Source organism: Patiria miniata, unplaced genomic scaffold, assembly GCF_015706575.1.
Source record: "Patiria miniata isolate m_02_andy unplaced genomic scaffold, ASM1570657v1 HiC_scaffold_2, whole genome shotgun sequence".
NCBI lineage: Eukaryota > Metazoa > Echinodermata > Asteroidea > Valvatida > Asterinidae > Patiria > Patiria miniata.
In genome coordinates this window covers 18,221,912-18,245,260 of record NW_024037058.1, presented here as the reverse complement: position 1 = coordinate 18,245,260, position 23,349 = coordinate 18,221,912, and the positions used below count along the sequence as shown (strand labels likewise).

General features: G+C 40.7%; 2 protein-coding genes across 6 annotated transcripts in view; both read right to left on the bottom strand.

Moving 5' to 3' along the window:
* Positions 1–16,384, bottom strand: part of LOC119726754 (putative helicase MOV-10) — a 29,946-nt gene extending 13,562 nt beyond the window's left edge. Inside the window, exons 1-10 of the mRNA XM_038198596.1 lie at positions 16,307–16,384; positions 15,112–15,253; positions 12,363–12,582; positions 10,429–10,708; positions 9,658–9,786; positions 8,769–8,866; positions 8,470–8,567; positions 7,976–8,121; positions 7,054–7,155; positions 6,370–6,526 (exon numbers count right to left, since the gene is read on the bottom strand). Of these exons, the coding sequence (XP_038054524.1) occupies positions 6,370–6,526; positions 7,054–7,155; positions 7,976–8,121; positions 8,470–8,567; positions 8,769–8,866; positions 9,658–9,786; positions 10,429–10,708; positions 12,363–12,522 (1,170 nt within the window). The 5' untranslated portion in view covers positions 12,523–12,582; positions 15,112–15,253; positions 16,307–16,384. The remainder of the gene's footprint in view (positions 1–6,369; positions 6,527–7,053; positions 7,156–7,975; positions 8,122–8,469; positions 8,568–8,768; positions 8,867–9,657; positions 9,787–10,428; positions 10,709–12,362; positions 12,583–15,111; positions 15,254–16,306) is intronic.
* A 1,624-nt stretch (positions 16,385–18,008) lies between these two features.
* LOC119726750 (putative helicase mov-10-B.1) overlaps positions 18,009–23,349 on the bottom strand; it is a 33,271-nt gene continuing 27,930 nt past the window's right edge. For all 5 annotated transcript variants that reach the window (XM_038198589.1, XM_038198590.1, XM_038198591.1 and 2 more), the window contains 3 exons: positions 21,917–22,005; positions 20,777–20,895; positions 18,009–20,215 (listed from right to left, as the gene is read on the bottom strand). In XM_038198589.1, the coding sequence (XP_038054517.1) occupies positions 20,133–20,215; positions 20,777–20,895; positions 21,917–22,005 (291 nt within the window). In that variant the 3' untranslated portion in view covers positions 18,009–20,132. The remainder of the gene's footprint in view (positions 20,216–20,776; positions 20,896–21,916; positions 22,006–23,349) is intronic.

Below are 23,349 nucleotides of genomic sequence, written 5' to 3'. Positions count from 1 at the left end.
GCCGCAGTGGGTTCCGTGAAACGAACGCATATAGACAATGTACGCACGAAGAACTGGAAATGGTTGCATTGAACGTACTCACGTACGTACAAGGGCAGATCCAGGGGGGAGGGCCAAAGGGGCCACGCCCCCCCCCCCCCAAAAAACGAAACCATTTTTTTTTTTTTTGTGACATCGCAATAAAGGCAGGCAATGAGTACACCACCATCTTTTCCTCAAAAAAACATTGGTTAAAGTGGTCAGAAATTGCCTCAGATGGCACCACAGAGCATCTAGAATCCAAAAAAATGTCGGGGCCCTTAAGCGGGCCCCGAACCCCACGCCGTAATTTTTTTGACCCACTTTTTTGGGGGACCAAAATTTTTTTGAGCCCCCCCCCCCAAATTGTGTTCTGGATCTGCCCTTGCGTACGTAGCATCTTCGCCTAGCCTGCGCTTCAGCTTTCCACGTGCGTGCAAGCGTTATAACTGTTACCGCGTGCCAGACTACATAAGTCTGGCACCAATCCCATTTGCGTACAATAACGTGGTAGTAGACTAGTCTGGTTGCAGTGTTGTACAAAATTTTCTCGTTTCGCCTCTGTACCCCGACCTTTAAAAATAATTTGCGGCAAGGTGCGGCAAGCTTAATCATTTCTTTTATAGGCCACTGTTTCAGTAAAAGTCTGAACTTTCTGGGTACGATCGAGTGTACTTGTCCGTACCATTTTTTTTCATAAAGATATGATAATGTTTGGCGCAATTGGTCGATATGGAAAGCACGATTTCAGAATACGTTTTTCCATCCAAATGAATGCAAAGTTCTGAATGAATGTTTTAATAATAGGAGTCAGTATTCCTCGTGGTACCAGGATATTTTTTGGTATTTTTAGAGCCATGTTGATACTTATTACACGTATAAGCATGGTGTGAAATTGATTAATTTTGCGTGGTTACAGATATACGGCCAAAACCTCTGGACTCCCTACCTCTTGCCATGATCTTAAAATATTTCGAAGCCAAGTTGGATTCAAATCGGATGATCCCAGAATTCATGGTCATTTTGATGAACTGAGTGATATCATGCACGCATGTTCCATGTTGCCGTGTTGTTTGGAGCGGGATTGGCCATTGACAGACTTTGTCTGGTACCGCGGTATTAACAGTGATAATGCGTGGACACTTATCCCGTTGTGTGGAGCGGGATTGGAACTATGCTTTGCCCGTGCGTAACGGCGGGCCGTCTGGCATTATCTGGTCGCATCGCGGTGTTTGTTCGGCGCGCGCCTGGACAGTGCGAAGGTCGGGGGGGGGGGGGGGTCGTAACTTTTTGGCAAACACCTATGAGCCTGATTCAGCCGCCATTGATTTTGTTGTGTAATTTGCTTTCAGTGATACAAAAGTTGAGATTTCTTTCTTTAAAAAATAAAATTCGCCGGACTCCCTACAAGAGGAAACCCATTGCAAGCTGTAAATTTGTACGCCAGGCACTCCAAAACTCAGTGAATTCAACTAAAAAGGTGTTAAAACTCCAACATAATCTTATCCTTGTTTTAGTGATTTATATTTTATTACGTGTTTTGATAGCTGGCCTCGGCCTTGGCCTTGGCCTCGGAGGTGGTGGCCTCGGCCTTGGCCTTGGCCTCGCGGTTGTGACCTCGGCCTTGGCCTCGGAGGTTGTGGCCTCGGCCTTGGCCTCGGAGGTTGTGGCCTCGACTACAACACTGCTTCATACTATATGTGAATAGACCTAAGACGTAATGACGTCACACTTTGTTTACATGTGCGCTTTCCTATGTAGTAGACGGACCCCACTTTATCTGGCGTCCCGACTTCGCTCCCATAGGAAAGCGCATATGTAAACAAAGTCATTACGTCATTACGTCTCAGGTCTATTGGGTAACGGCAAACATCAAGATGAAACTTCAATGGCTGACGTCATGAAAATGGATTCGCTTTCGCTTTTGCTTGCGGTATGTATCAGCCTTAACAATGTACATTATGCAATTGTTTTTGGTGGTAGTGGGGGGGGGGGGGGTGATAGCCCTTACCAAACTAGACTGCTATAATAGCATGTGCATAGCAGTTCAATAGCATTTAAACAGCATGTGCATGCTATTATAGCATCCACATAGCATTCACAGAAAATGATGACTGGATGACTGCTAACTTTAGCAGTCCATATAGCATTCTCAATAGCATGCAGAATGAAAATAGCATTCCAAATAGCATGCGAGCTTCAAAGCATTCCACATAGCATGCAAGTGAAAGAGGGAGGACTGCAAATTGAGTACAGCATTCCAATTTAGCAGTCAATTGTAAAATAATTTTAAAGTATAGCATTCCGTGGCTAAACATAGCCTGCACAATAGCATTTCAATATATAAGCCAATCATATCATGGACTACAAGTCACATGATCAGTGATGGCCTTGTACATTCCACAGATTAACAGTCAGTGTGGGAAATTTGAAAACTGCAGTCAGTTGAATATTGTCAGTGCAAAGTGCAGTAGGCTGCACATAGTTTTGCAAGAAATTGTAGAAAGCATGGACATTACCTTATGGCATGAATGCTTGTGGATATAATTTCATGTTCACATGCATGCACTCAACCTGTACATTGTTGTACATGTACATGACAAAATACACTGGATGACTGGCTGAAAGTCTTTGGTATTGACAACTTAAAAGCAACAGTTGAACCAAGCAATATGGAGCCTCCATACACATGTATGCAACACACTCACAAACTGCAGGAATTTGGTAAGTCTACAGTTTGTACTACCAATGGGTCTATATTCCTACATGGTGGGTATTCAGTTTTTGGCTAGATAAAGACAATTTTATTCTGGCTTTGAGTATGTTAGTGTTCATGGTGTATGTGATGTTGAACATTCCTTCATCCAATTGATTGAATTTTTGAATCAGCTGGATATCGGATGATAACTGTTTTAATTGTGATGCCAACTGGCATAAAAGTGACTACTGGTTGCTTCAAAGATAATTCAAATTATAAGCAGAGAATTGTTGCATTAAATTTCTGGCCATTGCTTTTATAAGCATGACAATGTTAAACAAAAACAAAGAGTGTCCCCATGTTTGTACAGCAATTCTGAGGCTGATAAAGTCTTAAAGAACAATTTTCTTATTTCATATATTTTGATCACAGTCTGTATACATAGGTCTATTAAATTTCAAAATGGTGTTAGCTGTGTTAAATATGGTTCAATACATGAAATTATTAAAGCTGATATAACACAAGTAATTTTTGGTATAAATTGTGACATTGAAAATGTATGTTGTAGGATGCCCCTGTCCATGTCACGATATAGCAGTCATGATAGCATTCACATAGCATGCATCATAGCATGCGAATGCTATTCTCATAGCATGCGAATGCTATTCTCATAGCATGCGAATGCTATTTCATATAGCATGCGAATGCTATTCTCAAAGCATGTGAATGCTGTTATAGCATTCACGTTTGCATGCCTAAATAGCATTCTCCATAGCATGCGAATGCTATAGCTCATTTACATATTTCGGGCTTCTGACATGCTATAAAACTGCTATCTGATTGCTATCCTCAAGGAATGCTATGAAAAATGCTTTAGGAAGTACAGACATGGCTTTTTGTGAATGCTATCAAATGGCAGTTCTCATAGCATTCGCATGTTAATTGCATGCTAAAGGAATGCTAAATAACTGCAGTCAAGTTTGGTAAGGGAGGGATCATTATGCAGCATGGAAGCATTTTCACAAGGATCTTTGCTTAGACATTTTGAATTCGCACACTCCTCTAGGAACTGAAACTAAATATTCCAGTTCCTAAAAGGTCCACAGATAAAACTGGCCTAAATTTGGTCTTGAACTGAACTTGCACTTTTAACCTACACAGCCCAACCTATAAAGAACATCCATACGGGTCATTCTATACATTTCGGGTCCAAAGTGACATCTTTTCTGTACCTGTTACCTTCATACACTTTTTAATTTGCCATTCAAGTTAAATAAGAATGACTTTTAACAAATGTTTAATCTGTTGGGTAGGTAGTTTACTATTCATAATCACTCTTGGAGGACGACCGCATTAAGGAGTGCATCAGAATTATCAAATCAAAGATGTCAGATATGTAACAGGAACAGAGAAAAAACGTGGACCCCAAATTTATGGACTGACCTATATATAAAATCTGGCTGTCCAAATAAATGATAGCAACACAACACACATCCTCATTCTCCTTCAGAAACCCGGTAAACCCAAAGGCCAACTGTCTAGCCTGATACCTATCGTCCTGCTGACGGCACTACGAAAGACACTTTCTCTTTTGGTCCTCAAACGCATTTACGGGAGGGTGGACGCATTTCTTGCCCCTGGTCAAAGCGGATTTCGACAAGGTCGTGGAACAGCAGATGTCGTCTTTGGCTACCGATGGCTGTGCGCCAAGACCCAACGCTGCAAGAAAAGCGCAGAGATTCTTGGGATCGATATGAGTCGTGCCTTCGATACCATCAGAAGACACCAGCTGATGGAAGTACTCGAGACGTTTCTTGATGAGTCGGAATTGCGCATTATTAGACTACTCCTATCAGAAACATCGTTGGAGCCACGACTGCGGAGAGGTACCTGCGCTCCTTTTGAAACCACCATCGGCACACCTCAGGGAGACAGTCTTTCTCCAGTGTTGTTTGTGATATACCTTGAAGCGGCTCTTCGTGACCTTCGTCAAAAGCTGCAAACACAAAGCAACCGGGACGGTTGTCTTCCTCTGGATGTGACATATGCAGATGATGTAGATTTCGTAAGCGACTCAAAAGAACTCATCGACAGGGTGGAACAAGTTGCACCAGGGAGTCTGCTCGAATGGTTTCTTATAGTGAATCCGACCAAAACTGAGTACACATCGGTGAAGCGTCTAGATTGCCGCGAAGAAGAGGAATGGCGCATGACGAAGAAGCTTGGCTCTCTGTTGGGAGACGGCGAGGACGTCGCACGTCGTAAGCAGTTAGCTACTGTAGCTTTCCACCAGATGAAGACACTTTGGTTGCGGCGTCACCACGTGAGTGAGAGTCTTCGTATCCGCCTCTGCAACGCATTTGTGCTCCCCATATTACTGTACAACATGGGGACCTGGGGCCTCACCCAAAAACAAACCGACCAACTTGACTCATTCCACCGAAGCCAGTTACGACAGCTCATTGGTATTCGGTGGCCACATAGAATCTCCAACAAAGCACTCTACCTTCGCTGCAAAAGTGGACTGGTCCACATCAAGGTCCTCAAAGCACGCTGGCGCAGGCGCGGTTCTAGAACCAATATTTTAGGGGGGCTAGCACGGTGGATCCAGAATTTGTTCAGGGAGGCGTGCTCAAATATTGACCGATTTTTTTTTCCAGACACTTAGGCCTCCGAAAATCAATAGGTGGGGGGGGGGGGGGGGGGGGGGGGGGGGGGGGGGGGGGGGGGGGGGGGGGGGGGGGGGGGGGGAGGGGGGGGGGGAGGGGGGAGGGGGGGGGGGGCTCATGCCATATTTTCAATGGGGAGCGCCAATAAAATCCTAAATCATTCACACTATATTAAAATGCACCCTTGTCAAGACTATTTCTTTAGGGGGAGATCGTTCGCATGTACATCACAATCCTTCTTTTTGCTATTAAATGCAATTTTTTAATTTTTTTTTTAAATTTATTTTGGCTAGGCTACAGCCCCCCCCCCCTAGTCCCCCCCCCCCCCTGTAGAACCGCGCCTGCGCTTGCGACTCTTCGGACATGTCTTGCGGCTCCCGCGAGATGTACCTGCTCAACTATTCGTAGAACCTGGGGTAGACATCTGGCGAGGACGCCCTCGTATCACTCTACCAGTGGTGCTCGACCGAGACCTCAAGACAGTACGCAAGCGTCTACACAACACAGCTGGGTTGGACTACCTAAGACTTCTGTCCAAGGAGGAATGGACGGAGCTGACTGGAAGAATAGTCGAAACGGCAGAAGCGGAACTGACAATGTCAGCTACGCGATAACTGCTACACACACATACACACACACAACACACAATGCAGTGCAATGCAGTGCGCCAAAAAGAGTTTGCCACTGTGAGTGCATTGTGGGAGATGGTCGACAAATTCACATGATTTATTTGTTTGCCATTTTCTTTGCTTTTATCAATATGGTGATTTTGTAAGGCGGCAGAACGCTATATCCCCCAATCTATAACAAATTTAATCCCGATAGCTCAAGTTGTCTATACTGACACTCATTCAAATGGGCCATATGTTTTGTTAACCGTAAAATTGAAAAAGGACTCCATGGCAAACTCTTGGTGGCGCACTGCATTGTGATATCGAATTGCCCAAATTGCAACCATAAGGTCCCATATTTTTAGTAGCTCACTCTCAGTTTCAGGAACTTGGGTCCTTCTCGCTTCAGGGTCACACCGTGCATGTCATACCGCCGGATGTCCACCTCCATCTGACACTCTTCAATGTGTAAGAGCTTGGACAGTTTGGGAGCGTAATTCTCCCAGCAAAGAGGCACTTCAATGTGGTTCCTGAAAGTGGACAAACAATTGCCAAAATGTGCTACTCCAATCTTATGTCACACAGAAGTATACAAAAGTAGAGACAATTTGTTTACAAATTGGATGTTACAGTCACATGGTGCCAAGTTTTAGCAAATGGTTGTCTTCTAAACTGCATGTACATTTCCTGAAATATGCATAGTTTTAAAACGTTTACATATAGTGTTTAATGTTGGCTAAATAACATGCAAGACAAGCTTAAATGTTTGGGCTCCCCTTCGGTTGCCTGTCAGCATGACGTCACAGGACACATTGTCACCGTCACCACCACGAACTGATACTCACGCGCACACGCGCGTATTTACAGAACCGGGATATTTTAGGTTTCACGAACTGACATCCTCCACAGTCTTTGGTATTGAAAGGATCAACATAATTGACAGGGTATTAAACAAGTTTTTAAAAAAATGTATCAATTTCTTTTAACTGAACTAACTTCACATCACATTATATTACACCCAGACATTTCCTTGTTGATTTTTTAAAAATCTACATACTTGACATCCTCCACTTCATCTTTGCTGTTGATCTGATAGCGCAGGTGTCTTGGCACATGGTACATATCTAGGTCCCTCATTTTCAGTACGCTGTTCTTGGTTCTGAGTAGAGTAAGGCGGATAAAAGATTAACCATATTTAATACTATGAAGAAGATATCTTCAATACATGTTGAATAGGTGGTGCAAGTACAAATGGTGGAAGGAGGGGGATGGCAAAACTTACCCCCAACTCGATATATGATCATACTAGGCAGATAAAAACTTAGTCATCTTTGATAATAACAAGCTGATATGTTCAACACATGTTGCATTAGGTGATGTGGAAGGAGAGGCTTCAGAAGGGGGAGGGGAGGGGTTGTCATGGCAACATTTGTTGTCCCCCCAACAGATATATGGTCATATTTGTTCAATTACTCGAGCAGTATAAGCAAGCATGTCTGCCCCCCACCACAGAGCGTCTAGAATGCAGTATCATATCGTTTGTCTCCCTCACTTTTTTGTCCACAAATAAAAATTGTAGCCTACATTTGATTTTATAGCTCAGAATGGCTGTTTCAATGACTTCAAACTCGGAAATGATGTTTAAATGATGATCTTCTGCTCAAAATAAGTGGTCATAAATTGCCTCAGATCCCACCACAGAGCGTCTAGAATGCAGAATCCCGAACCCCACGCCGTTAGGGCTCTGCGCTTCGCACTCGCATTAGATCTGATCAAGGTATTCCCCAACTTTTCAAAATCAATTGACGTCCTTGACTATAACTATTAAAGAATGGACTTGAAGTATACAATTTGACACTGCAAATCTTGTGTGGTTTTTTTTTTTGCTCAGATAATAATGGTGAACCATCAGAAAATGTCAAAATTTCAAAAAGCTTGGGATTCCGATATGGAGATACACATAAGTGCAATACGCTTACTGTAACGGTGGGACTCCATCGACAATCTCCCCCTTTGCCTGCCTCAGTGACTTCCGTGAAGGGCGCTGGTAGGGTATGGTAGGGGGCAAATCATCGGCTATCTCCCCTTTGACTTCAATTTTCATGAATCGCAAAATCTGGAAAACCTGCACAAAAATATTGTTGAAGTACTGAAGTTTGACCGAGAATCTTTCGTTTGGGATGTAAATAAGTTGAAATTATAGTATCATTCTGGCAAATTGAGAAGGTTTTGGATGTCTGAAAAGGGAACATTTGGTGAACTTTATTAATCAGATTTAGAGATGTAAACTTTTTTTAAATTTAATCTGAAGGTCTTCATTTCAGAGTATTTAAGGTTTTTGAAAAGGACAAATTTGGTGAACTTTATAAAATTTTGGAACAAATTCCAAATTTTTGACATACTTGCAAAAATCATACTTGCGCATACCTGCAAAAGGTATTTTTGTCAATTTATAATAAATTAAATGATTTACGGTGGTGTCGTTGGAAGTTTTGAAGGCCATAAGAAGCGGGCTTTGCAGAACTCCGATGCAATCAGCCTTGACAAGAACTTTAATGCTGCACTGCGTTCCTGTAATGAAAATGAAATAAACAATCAGTCCTTAAAAGTCACTTTCAAATCATATGGCACTTTAATTGATCACTGTCCACAGAGCTTTTTTAACCTTATCAAAGACTCAATAAACAACTTCCAACCCTAAAAGATCCTGCATACATCTAGTTTGTTTTTCAGAAAATAATGATAAAGAAATGTTGAAAAGTGGACACTCACCAGGCTGTAGAATTAAATCCCCTGGTAGATCATGCAAGGTGATTCCTGGCTGAACCTTCAGTATCAAGCAGGCAAGAAAGCCAACCTGAGCAGTGTCACTGTTGATTGGAGGAGTTGAATTAGTAAGCTATTACTAGAAATTTTCCATTCTAGATGATGATCAAAACGAAAGTGCTCTATAAATGTAATGCCTTAAATGTAATTAACTTTTGCAGAGGAATAAAGCTCGTCATTCAAATGTCTAAACTTGTTTCCTTATCTGTGACTGACTTGTTGATAAGTGGATATGATTCGTGATCGAAGCGATTACATAACCGAGATCGCGGCAGGACATTGGCACAGTATAACAGGATCGCACAGCTGTAGCAAAGGCCAAGTTCGGGCAAGGACCATAAGTCGACTAGCGATTGATTTGTGGTGTACCTTACGCCTGCGCACTAATAGCAACGTGCGAACGTTTATAGTCAAACGCTGGTCAAAATGTTAATCACAAAACTTCTGGATCCTGGCTCCCTCTTATACGTTATGATACGCGTGGCTATTGGTTACCAGCGATGCAACCAGCCCCAGTAGGTTGGTTCCAAAAAGTCGACTAGCGTAGTCAACCATCGTCGACTAGACAGAGTTAAGCCTAACTTTAGTTGAACTATGGTTACCCAATGGTCAACAATAGTTCTTGCGCGAACTTGCCCCATGATGGCGGCCACTCACTACGCAAAGCTCTCAGAGACAGATATCCAAGTTGATAAAAATGCAGGAAGACAATTCAAACTCATCGGCTGCAGCGTTTCTTTTCTACTGTCTGCCTGCATTAAATTTCTATCAAACTGGATCCACCTCTTATATATTCAATTAAAAAAAGTGTAGAAGTAGTGTTTTCATGACATACCTAGTGTTGGCAACCTTAAGAAGGAAGGTATGAGTGGAGTCGATGTTCATGCTGAATGATATTGTTCCATCGCTGTCGTCGTAATCACTGGTCACTTTGACGCTATTCCGATTACTTATCATCACCTCCCTGCAAAGACACCATTGTCACATTCACAACGAGTATGGTGAGTGAAATATCTTGGAGTTGGTTGACACTGTGGCAGATCCAGGGGCAGAGGACCCCCCCCCCCCCTGCCAGAGTGACCACACTTTTCTCAAATAAGCCATTTTTCAATGAGCGAGCCCTTCTCCCCCCGCCCCCCCCCCCCCCCCCCTGCAGTTAAACCTCTCTAGACCCACCCTTGAGACAAGTACCAACAGGCCAGAGATAGGGCATCATGGCCCATCGATTAGCATACAACTGAAGTTATGAAAGCTGCTCTTGTTCAAAAGCAGATTTGACTTTTCTTTTGTGTTGTAAAACAAAAGTAAGGAAACACCGTTCACTCATAAAACTTCAACCAAAAAATCATTCACAATTTTCAAAGTATGCATTCTCAGATAAAAGGAAATAATTGCATATCAATAACAGCCTTTATTTTTACGATGTGATGTTCAGGGATTTGATTATTATTTCCTATTTCCAACAAAATATCACAAAAATGTTCGATATTGTTGTGTCAATTTTTGTTCTTTAGTTTGTAAAATTTTGTTTTAATTCCTAAATTGGAAACACAAGAAGGCCCAATTTACCTTAAACATGTTGTGTTTGTTTGTTTGTGTGTCTTACCTTCTATCCTTCAAATACTTCAAGCTCATCTGCTGAAGGTGCTTCTTTCCCATCAGGTGGCCCCGGAAAGACTTCAAAGAATTGCCTTTCACGTCACAGTCAGCACAGTAGAAGGGGTGACGTGACGAAGCCCCCTTATTGGACACACCCAATTCATGCAGCCTGAGTGTTGAGTACTGGTCCCTGGCGAGATAGCCGGGAGTGACACGAACTTGTTCATTCTTATACTTCACCATGCCATTAATCCGCAGAGTAAAAAGGACGGCGGAACAATTGAATCCTAAGACAAAACCAAAAGGTCCGATGGTTATTAGTACTGCCTAATTGCACAAAAATATTGATCTAACAGTATGGTGTAATGTGCCAGTCATTTTGTACTACGGTGTATTGTACAAATTAGATTCATTAAAAATACTTAATCAATCAAATGAATAATGAATAATTCTTGTTACTTTCAGCCACAATTAAAGAGAGTGTTTTTACTTTGCTATTCTACTTAACTAGGTCTATGGTTGGCACATTATCTGTATCTGTATGGGTACCTTGCAGAAGCCTATTCAGGCATTAACGCAACAGAAACACCACTCACCAATAAATCTTCAACCAAAAAATCATGTGGAAAAGTATTATGAAAGGATACTCTCCAATAAGTCTTCAATAAGAAAGGTTAAAATCAAGAAGTGTTCTCAGCAGAATATCCCCCCACAACAAAATTATTATCCAGAATAATTGAGGACAAGTTTTTCGGCAATAGGCCCGCTGTATATCAGGATTCTGAGCAAATTCCATATATAATTGTCAACAAACTGTTAACTTCATAGTGGGAAGATTCCAGAGATTTTTGTTCAAAATTCCACAATTAGCATGATGCTACAATGGGCAATCTGCAAAAAAAATTGTCTGCAACTTAACCACGCATGATAAACTCGTGAACAGCTAATTAACACACACACACACACGGTATGGGTGTATATGATGTAAATCAAGATTTCCTATTATTCATACTTTAACAGCTCCCATTGGTTTTGTAAACATTTCCCAATTAAGGAAGATCTCGATTGGACTCCTGTCCTCAATTAGAAAAGGGTTTTTCACATGTGTGTCCTCGATTTACACCATATACATGCGTATAACAACCCCACACCCGTCCATCTGTAGGGGTTAGTCCCCCTCCCCCCCCCCCCCCGACTTTTTAAAGTGAGGGAGATGTGATATTGTTGGCCCCCCCCCCACTTTTTCCGTCCCCGAATATACATTTTAGCCTACATATTACTCTGCAGCTAAGTATAACTGATTCAACGACTTCAAACTCGAAAAATGATATTTAAATGATGATCTGTTGCTCAAAAAAATTGGTTAGTGGTCAGCAATTGCCTCATCAGATCGCACTATAGAGGATTTAGAATCCAAAATGCTTAGGGGTCCTCATGACCGGGCCCCGGACCCCACTCTGTTAGGGCTTCGTGTCTCGCTCTCGAATTACTGCTGATCAAGGTATGTCCCCTCCCCCCACACACTTTTGAGAAGCGATTGCGCCCTTGAGTATAGCCATTGACATTCTATTAAACAGATTGTCAAACCTCTTTCTTGTTTTACCTTATTTTTTTTTAAGTAGCATTTTGCAAAATGCAAATTTGGATTTGATTCTCCAAAAGGTCAAGTGGACATGTCTGGTTGCCTCTTATTGAACAGGAAAAAATGTCTTCACAAAAGCTACTATTTTTGTTAAGAGTTATGGCCGGTTCATACTTCATTGGAATACGATGTGAATTGGACATCATGTAGTATTCGCTGTGAAATTTGCCAGAGTTGAAATGTGTTCAACCTTTGCGAATTCGTGAAAACCTTTGTGAAAACTTGCCCTGACGTCTCAAATTTGTGTTTGCGTTCACTTTCGCGCCGAGTATGAACCGGCCTTTATGACGACTGTGTACCTCTGCAGATTGCTGGATGGGACGGCCTGTAGTCATTATTGAAGATTTCGGTGAGCTCCGATTTCCCAAAATCGGCACCTTGCTTCGTCTCCTCCAGGTACTTCAGGAAAGCCTTCCCAACTGCAAGTTTCTGAGCGGGTGTTTTCCTGGTCCTTGGCATTGCGGCAAAGAATGGGCCCCTCGCCCACTGGAAATAAATCTAATCTAAGTAATTCTCAGCCTATAACAGGAAACACAATAGTTTATAAATCCAATTTAATATTTTTATAGTGGCTTTGTTACCAGGCTGAGATCAAAATCAAAATTTCTAATAAAATTAGTCCTTCTGGTGATTTCGGACACGTATCTGCTTGTAACCATCTCCAGACCAAATGTAAACTTGTCCAGCACTAGACCCGCGCGTGGTGTCAATTACACCACGCGTAACTGTGTAATAAAAACTTTCAAGGTGTTCAAAATTTGCTAAATGTACAACATTTGTCCTATATGAGTACTTACACGTGAAGAATACAGTGAATATTCCAATCAACGTAACATAGTTGGCATTACAAACTAATTCAACTTTTTGGACAGGGAATTACGGAGGCGGGTCCGAACGTTTGCAACATTTTGTGATCACCCTAGTCTCAGGTAACTGACTAGTTGTACGCGCAAAATGATAGGAGCCCGACAAGTACCTGTTAGCTCTGCAGTCCGCTGCAGAACGCATGCCCGCATACGATTAGACGGTTCTTTTTCACCCAATCGATCGACGGCTGTTTCATGCTGTATCGAAATCAATGCGCAATTAGCTGTATTCACTGAATGTATTCCTCACAATAAATATACAAATATTAGTGGCTCATAGTGAAATGGGTTGAATATTATCTCAAGGTAAAGTCTGGACTTTCCCATTTCATGAGTCGAAGCCGAGTGAACTGGAAAAGTCCAGATTTTACCGAGCAATAATATTCCTCCCATTTCACAATTTAAAGCCACTCAATATTTGTTTTATATAACTGACATAGATCCTTGTCATTTGATATATCTGAATTTTTATTTCAAATAAAATTGGTGGAAAATGTATTTCTCTCTTCCAAACCACTCCTTCATGAAAATGTTTGCACCCAACTCTGTAGGGCTGGCTTTTTTAACACAATACGCGCTACGCGCAACGCTCAATGCCCACACCAGCATGCATTTGCACACAAATACCACGTCATGGATCAAGAATGATCCTAACTGTTCAATAGTATTTCCCATTCCCCATGGGAGAATGGGACTTTTTGAGCCCCTGCGTGAATGGGAGCAATATCGAATATGTCACGTGACGTGAGTCCCACCAATCAAATGAAAAGGATCTGTATGTCAGTTATATAATACTTAATATCAAAGGACAAATGTCGTACACGTAGACAATTTTAAACACGTCGAAAGTTTGTATTACACAGTTATGCGTGGCATTGTTATTGACGCCAGGTTCTGGGGTCTAGTCCAGCACTAATAGTACCATAAAGGCCGAATGCTTTCAAAGACACTATAAAAATCAATGAAAAAAAACCAATGTGGAAATACTTTTGAGTTGATGTATCATTCAAATGCTGCAGGTGTAAATCGGGTTGGGATTTTCCGACATTAAACAAAGCTGAGCCAGGTGTTTTGGTGATTTATTTATTTATTTATTTTTTTGGCGAGTGATGTTATTTCTATGAGTATGAGTATGACACAATGTAAAAACTGCTATTTGGCAATCTGTGAGACAAAATTCATGTGAAACCTTACCTGAAGAAAAAGAAAAACAAAAAGAATGAAAATGTGGAGCTTTAAAATGAGTAACTACAGCTGACACGCTCATCATCAGGCATTTGACATGTAACATGTCAAATTCCGGAAAGAATGTTGCAACCTGTTGCCGCTTTTTCTTCATCTCAATGAAGGTCAGTAAAAGTGCACAAAAATGACGATAAGACATGAATCTGGGACTGAGAAATATTTCCAATTTTGTTAGGTAATACTTAGAAAATTGTCTTGACTCTCCATAGACTTTGTACACAACCGCTGAAGTAGCGTCAGGTTGCAACATTCTTTCCGGAATTCCTGATGAGCATGTCAGCTGGAGTTACGCAAGCTAGAGGCGGGCCGATGTCATCCAACAAAAACATCTATTCATTTGCACACCAGTTTTCATCGGTTGCCATGTGTTCATTGCAATTGTCCTTAAGTTGTATTCCTGTGCTAGTAGTAAATGTTTCTTTTGACATAGTTGATTAATGCAGTACTGAAGCGGTTTGGACTGGTCGTTTCAGGTGCCATCTATTTGTTGTATTGTTTTGGGACAAATCCAATCCAATCAAATCAAATTCAAGTTTATTATCCACACTAAAAAGTATAGAAATTCAGCTTCCACTGGCATTTAATTCTGAACAATGACATTACATAAAACCGCAATAAAACCAATATATAGTGCAATATACACCACGTACACAGATCACTAAACTCACACCAAAAATAAACCAATGCAATAAAAATGGAGAGGACCATTAATTGCACATTCAAACAATTCTGAAGTCAACATAGCACACAACTGTGACCCCGTGCCGTACAAATGACATATGAAAATGAATTGACGGCTCTTTAGACAGTAACAACAATGATTACCTATTCATAGCTTGAGTAACTCCAGCTCTAATGCTTATCGAATTAGAATGTGATAAGCATTTAATTTTACAGGATGATTGATATCTACGCGGTCCTTTTTATACGTACTCACCTTCAATATTTATTATGTGACAACACGTGCGCGTTGCAAGCGACGTTACCTGCGCAGAATATGGAGGGTCGAGGATACAATCTCGTGAAACGCTACTTCAGTTCTGGCAGGGTACTTCTAAAACTGCATGCTATAGAATACTCTACTTTGAATGAAGAAGAATGAATTGTAGTGGCCAACAAATCGTGAGAATCGCCTGACTATCCGAGTATTACAACACGTCAGCCCTAGCCCCTTGTGGAATTTCTCATTACTCCGTTTACGTGTTTCCCACCCACACCATTTCCATCTGGTACACAATCGAGTGGTTCGCACACATGACACACTCCAACGCCTGGGTACCCGTCGACAAGAGTAATCGGGGAATTCCCAAACCATTTCCGACTGGCCTGGCGGAGCAGTACGGGCGGAGTATTTGTTCAGTAAAAAAAAAAGGTGTGATTTAGGAACTTTATAAATGAAGATCGCGAGAGTGAAAGAAAGGTTGAAATAGCAATACGCGTGACTGATATTTCGCATCGTCGTCTTGATGGATTTCGGTCCATCTCAAATGTTGGTTCTATTTTCATCTGACTTTTTGGCGGAGGGCTACACTAATGTGTGTGCGCTGGGGTTCTAAAATGCGCGCGTCATTGGAGGTGGCTGAAGTACTCTGAGCACTTTGCATAATAGACTAGACACGTGGGTTGCTGCCGGCCGGCAATAGCCTCAGTTTTTTTTCTGGGGGTAGAGGTGATTGATTAGAAAACGTTTTCCTGTTAATATCAATTGTAATCACGCGAAGATTTAGGGTAAATATAGACCCAGTATTGGGAAGCTAGTAGAACTGATCCCCCCCCCCCCAATTTTGACTTTAGTACGACCGATCAAAGTCAATATTAAAAAAAGGAGTTCTAGTGCCCAGTTTAATCAACCTCTTCCATAAATTTGAGAAACATCCTCCAATTTAATCTCACAGAAAATAGGGGGGAGAAAAAAAATGAACCCAGTGAATTTTGACGATTAGGCCTACTTGCAAAAGTCATCACTGGCTAATACGTTTTTTAATTTAAATAGAAATTCATAAATACCTCAGACAGTTTAGCCATTTCTATTGGTCGAGAGCCCGTCACGTGGCCAGTTTTAAACGGATGATAAAGACATGGCTACCATTGTCACATAAAGTGTGGACTCCTAAAAATCCAGTGCCTCTTACCGTTTTATTGGTTGAACGTTCTCAGTCGGTCCTCACGTAGGCTAGGCATGCACAACACTACCAGTGAGTCAGAATTTTATAGTTCTAAATTCAAAACGCAACGCCCCAGGTGCGTTCTGCGCGACAACGCACAGAACATGCCACGCGCGCGTCAATCTCCATAAAAGGGAGATTAAAAGGGAGATTTACATCTCAATCGCCAGCTGAACACTCCATTAGTTAGCTAGAGGGATGTTTAAAAAAGCATGAAGTGAACTTGTTGAACAAAATCGGGATTTTTTGACCGAAATATTATATATTTTTGACCGAAAAGGTATTTATGAATGGGACTAAATATGTGCTCGGTCGGTATTAATCACTCTGTTTGTCAAAACCCGTTCTTGTTTTGTTTTATTGTTTGGTATTTTCCTTTTACGCGTACGTCAATCTATTCACGCGTTAACTTTCCCCGTTGTAATGACGTATTGAACTTCCCTCCAATTAGCACTCAGTATCGTTCCCGCGCGCAGTCGCGTTTCATACAAAAGCCTTCAACGGCATTCAGGAGCATTCAATGGGTGCTGATAATTACCCTCGCCTCCGGCTCAGGTAATCATCAGCACCCAGACTCTAAGCGGTCTTAAACAGAGTGATTAAAACCTCTCGAGCACACATTTATTCCCTTAATAGTAATCAAATTTGAAAGGGGTACATAACATCGGCTACTTGGTTTGCTTTTAAGGAACTCACAGTCGTGAATTGAAAGAAAGTAAATGCAATCGTTGTACGACATTAAATGTCTCTTGACTTCCTCAAAAAAAAAACCAGTGAGAAAAAAAGACTTGAAGGTTTGAAGCATCACAAAAAATTGTACTTATTAAATAATTATCCGAAACCCTTACCCTGTTATCATCACTCTGCATAATTGTATTTATTATGACACATGGGGGAGTAGTGATAAAAAACATTAACTGATCATCGCAAATATAGGCTAGACCGATTGCTGGTGGCGCAAAATAATTAATAATTAGGGAGGCTAAACATCCTTAATCGCAGCTGGTATGCTGAATTGCGGAGGACGCAGCTACAACGTGGTCGGGACGCTGGCACGTAAAGGCGCCTATGGCTGCCGGCCACATCAACCCATATATGACCACGGAGCACAGCCTGAGATCGAAAGTGTTTGATTTTTCCGGAGGAAGGAAAACCGGAGGGCCCGGAGAAAAACCCTCGTGGCACAGGAGTGAACCAACGCTCAACTCTACTCACATGTGATCCGCGGCCAGGAATCGAACCGTGGTCACCTTGGTGAGAGGCGAGCGCTTTACGTACAAGCCACCCATGCCGCCCATGAAATTCGCGGGGGTGAAATGGGGGTAGGGGTCTAAAGTTCGAATTGTTTTTGTGCATAACCTTTTGAGATGTCTCCCTAAGATTCCATTTCCTTTAGTATTATTACTATCAATGCACTCATTTACGTGAATCCCCCTTTTCAAATCCATCCGATTTGGGAAGAACGTATTGATATATCTGTTCCAGACAACGACAATTTGTCGGCCAAGGGAAATATGTTGTACAGAGTAGAATTGCTTCCACAAATTTGACTTCAAATTCCCCCCCCCCCAAAAAAAAAATCCTCATAAAAAGAAGAAAAATGTACAAAAAGTAAAATGGTGGCTGAAGTAAAATTAAAAACAAAAATACACATACCCAAAAACAGACCTCCTCTCGTGAAAAATTAAATTTAATTGCCATGCCATAAAAAAATTTCATTAAATATAAGACTCGGTCTCATTTTAAATGAGCTTGACTATTTAAGCTACATTAACAATTCAATTGAAATAATTAGCATTAGTTTTTGTCCAATTGACAGAACACAACTGAAACAAGAAATATTTCATAATGAAAAAGGAGTTCATCAAAGACTTGAAAAAAAAGAGAGTAATGCACAATCTCAAAACAAATAAGCCTGATAACACCCAAAAAAGAAAGAATTAGACTTTTTTTATAGCCCAAGTATCTTTTTATAATGCCAATGAGTAAATTGTTAAAGCTCAAAGCTGCTTTAAATACTTCATCTTTAAGAGACATTCATAAATACCAAAGAAAGTTTACCCATTCCTACTGGTCGAGAGCCAGTCAAGTGGGTGGTTTTAAACCACTGGTAAAACACAGCTGCATTCTGCGCCACATCGCGCAGTACACGCCACGCGCTATCCAATCTCCATATAAGGAGATCTTTAGCATTACGCCTGAGGCACATACCTTAGACATGGCCAGATGGATGCTTCACAAAATATGAAGTAAAATTGTTGAACAAAATCATTGGAAATGTTTTGAATTTTTGACTTTTTGAACGAAAAAGGTATTTATGAATCATCTGCCGCATCCAGGACCCTAGCCGGTATTAAACGTACTTGTTTAAACTGGCCAAGCACATATTTATTCCCTAAATAAAATCTATTCAAAATTGATTTTAAAAACTACATAAATGATTTTTGTATTAAACCCTGCTTGCTGTAAATGATATCAGTGAATATACTGGCATAACTCAAAGCTGCTTTTGTAAAATACTTAGTTCATCATTAAAAACATAATAAAAACTATTTTATATTGAATAAATATAACATTTTTTTCTTCTTAAAATTATTGCAGTTTTGCATTTTCAAATCTTCAAGGTACACATCAGCACCGGTAAGTATTGCAAGCAGCATATCAGTTAATATTGCAATATTCGTATACATGTATATTTATCAGTATAAAATTGTTTTCATTTTAATTTTCCGAATATTTTACATTGTTAAGGCCAGCTCATACTCAGCACGAAAGCGAATCTGAATGCAAATTTTGTGACGTCATGGCAAATTTTCGCACTATAAAGTCACATTTCAACTCTGGGAGAATTTCGCAGTGAATGTTTCGTGACGTCAAATTCACTTCACATTCGCATGAAATATGAACTGACCTTTCCCGTGACTGGTTTTAGTAACACCATGTGGAGAACTTATATACATGTACCTCTTATGACTTGTACAAAGTTCTCAGAAGACATAGTGGTTAACACTTTACATTTCAAACCAAAACCTGTGACCATCTCCAGAAGACTTTAACAATAGCACAATATGATGAGGTTTGAAGGTTTGCACGGTGGAAAGATGTTAAGACAAGATAGGTTTGCGGTAGCACCATGTGATAGCACCATATCACAACTTCAATACAAATATAAAAATACAGTTTAATTGCAACAATAACATCCTGAAAGTTAAATCCAGTTAAATCCAATTAAATGTATTCTTATCAATAGAGAACAAGAAAGTCATTATCAAGTTTTACCAAATAATACTGACCGAGAAAACTGCACTTTGGTATTAAAAATGTGCACTGATAGTAGAAGCTGTTTAAAAAATAAAGCCAAATGTTCCCCAGCATGCATACATGTAATAAAAAAAAAAATTAAACCTAAATCCGCAGAGCGTCTTGAAGCATAGAGTAAGTTTGAGCAAGGACCATGAGACGACCATAGTGGTTGATCGGTGACGCATCTTTTTACGCCTGCGCACTATTAGCAACTGGGGAACACGTCTAGTCAAACACTGGTCAAAAGCGTCATCACACAATTTCTGGGTCCTGGCTCCCTGCTGTTCATTATGATGTGCACGGCTACTGGTAACCAGTGATGCAACTGTGCCTTATGCTGCGGTTCCAAATAGTAGACTAGCGTAGTCCAACCATCCTACATTTGAGTGACGTTAATTGAAAGATGGTTAACCATGGTTCTCGCCTAAACTTGCTCTTGGTTTCTGTTATCACTTAGTCTGGAACCTGTCCGCTCTCTCCTTGATTTTCATTAGTAATCCTCACTGCGCCACTCGGGATCATGCTGCTCAGTTTCTGCACTCACGCCCAATCGCTCATCCACTGGCTTGTCCACTGTGTGATGAAGGATAACAAAGAGAAAGGCAATATTGCTAGTAATGGCAAACCCAACCTAGGCATCACAAATCTTGTGTCCCTGAATATGCTTTGTTGCAGCAATGATTTTCTCCTCATTCACATTGGCGGATTTGGGGGGGGGGGGGGGGGGTTGCGCACGCCAACAGGGCTACTCCCCCCCCCCCCCCCCCCCCCCCTTCCCCCTGCCCCCTTCCTCCCCCTTTCCCCTGCCCCCCTCCCAAACAATCTTTTTTTATATAATTTTCAGGAAATAAATTAAAACGTTGAGGATCTCCCACGCAAGCCATCAGTTACACATTTGCACCCCCCTCAAGAAAATTAAAAACAAGAGAAATAAGGAAACATTTAAGGTAAAAGACAAGCAAAAACAAAAATCGAGGGACTCAAAGTCAATACTTCACTGTTCAAACCCTCGGAAATGGCCCTTGAACAGCACCCACAAAATGATAACCAGTCCCCCCCCCCCCACTTGCCCCCCTAATTGTTGAGTCTGGTGCTGTCACTGCTGTCCATAGGATATGATCTTCTTCTTCTTACCCAACTCGGATGTTATCTTCAGTTTCTCAAACTTCTCAATGGTGTCCTCCACTTCATCGTTCTCGTTCTTGAAGAAGCATCCCGTGTAGGCTTTGTTCTCCAGGCAATACTCCAGGAACCTTTAAATGTGACAGTCAAAATCTTGAATTAAAGTTGCCACAAAATAATATGATGGGCTTCTCTCCAAAAACATACTTTTATCGGCATCTGGTCTAAAATGAGTTATTAAAATATTGTTCAAGGGAATATACAACATTTGCAAACACAAAAAACAAATTATCACGAAATACCTTACTGGACTGTTAGTGAATGACAGTCTAAAGAATCCTGTACAATCATGGCACCAGGTGTGGTGACATTTCAAGAAAAGTGGTATTTTTCATTAATTTCCAACACTGGTCAGCTAACCAAGCATTGAAAAAAAAAACTGGTTTTTTTTCTTCAAATACTGCTCCCAATTTATCTATTTAGTTTGCAATCGATTGGTTTTTCCATCATCTACTAACCTAAAACTTCAATTAAGTCTGCGCAACAATATTTGCAATAAAATACTAAGCCCCAAATTCATGCATTTCTGAAAATTACAGCAAAAGCAAATGTTGTATATTCTCTTTAAAATACAGGAAACAGATTTTCCTTGGAAAAATACTGTTGGTCAAGGGTGGATCCAAAGAGGTTACTGACGGGGCGTGGGGGGGGGGGGGGGCCAGGGCAGAAGGGCTCTCTCAAGAGAAAAAAGGACTTGTTTTAGTTGTAGAACATTTTTGTAACTGCCGGGGGGGGGGGGGGGGGGAACCAAGGGCGCAGCCAATTTCTTGAAATGTTTTCATTTAATGAACTGTTACACACTTCTATAAATCATAAAAATTAATAACTTTAAGTATAGTCTAAAACTTTGAAGGTGTATTTAATACATATTTAGGATCACAAATTTATTAAAAAGAAATGAACATCCCCAAAACAATACCTTTTTGGTTACTTTTTTTTGGCTCTGACAGAACATGACACATCTATAAAAAAAACAATTCCCCCTCAAACTCAAAAAAATCTGCCTTGGAATTTTTGCCGGCAGAATCATAAGTGGTCCTCTAAGTTTTGTGAGTGTTTCAGGAACTCATGAGTTTTACGAGGACTACTCACATGTTCCAGTTTTCATCCTTCCTCAGCGTGTAGGGATTACCCACGAGGATCAGCAGTGCCTTGGCTCGAGTCACAGCCACATTCAGCCTCTGTAGAATCAATCAAAAACAAGTCGGCTACGAATGAATCAAAAGCCTGAACTCTGAATTCAAAATAAATTACCAACAAAATATTCATGAACAATTATTTATAAACACTACCCAGAGATATTATCTCATTATCAAACTCAAGGCATAGGTCCAACCACTTTAAGAAAATATCCAAAACCAAATGAACATTTTGCAGTGTTGGCAAAATCCTAATCTGCTAAAGTACGTAGTCAATATAAAAGGCAAACAATAAATATACTGCATCTTGAAAAAGACTTCAAAGCAAGTCTCTTTACAAAAATAACCCGTCTAGGATAAGATTAATAAAAGCAAAATTTAAGATGAAATGCTACTTGAGTTTGCCAATGTCTCTGTATTCCCTCAGTGTTGTCTACTGAAATAATATAGTGACAATGGGGTTCAAAAATCACCCACAGAAATGTCTACATATCGTCACTGAATTGGTAACAAATATGAAATGTTTCTCAAAAGAACCCATAAGGTAAAGTAACTGGCACGTTTTGAACTTGAAATAAGTTTCTTCATAAACGTATGAAATCACAAAAATCTTCAATTTTTCTTGGTCGGTAGGCTTTGTTCACGAGTCGGCCATATGAAATTGAAAGCGAGGTAAAATCTTCATTTTTGGAATTTGCGAAAAGAAATGAAAGCAATAAAATAAAGCAAATTACAAATTATTACCAGTCTGCTCTGATGAATAATTTAAAGATGTGATTAAACATACCCTAATGTTTTAAGCCACGTTTAAAAACCGAATTCAAATTGAGACTTGGAATGCATAAATAGTCTGGCACCATCACACTCAACAGTTTACAATTTATAAAACGCATTCAGGGAACATGATCAAAGATGGTTTCCTAGTGAATAAGATCTACAGTGGAACGTCGCTATACTGAACACCGCTATACCGAACATTCAGCTATACCGAAATTTGTCCTTGACTCCCAATTTTTGTGTACAAAACCAACCAAACATTGTTGTTGAAAAAATGGCAGCAGAAGAGTAACAAGTGGCTATTACTTCTCTAAGGAATAGAAGGGGAAAGCCACCCATTGCTGTAGGTAGTAAGCTCAAAAACTGTGTAATTACATAATTCAATAGTCGGCATGTGTTCGAAGTTGTCTTTCAGTAACTACCAGGGCGTGCAGGGTGAAGTTATGAAGGGCGCCATTTATTGAAAAGTGAGTACCGGAGCACCGGCAGCTTAAAATCGCTTCACCGAATGATCGCTATTAGGAATATTTTCTGTGGATCCCACAATGTTCGAGCTAAATTCCACTGTATAACAAGTCTTCCTGGTCCCCTTACTGTGGGGAAGCAACA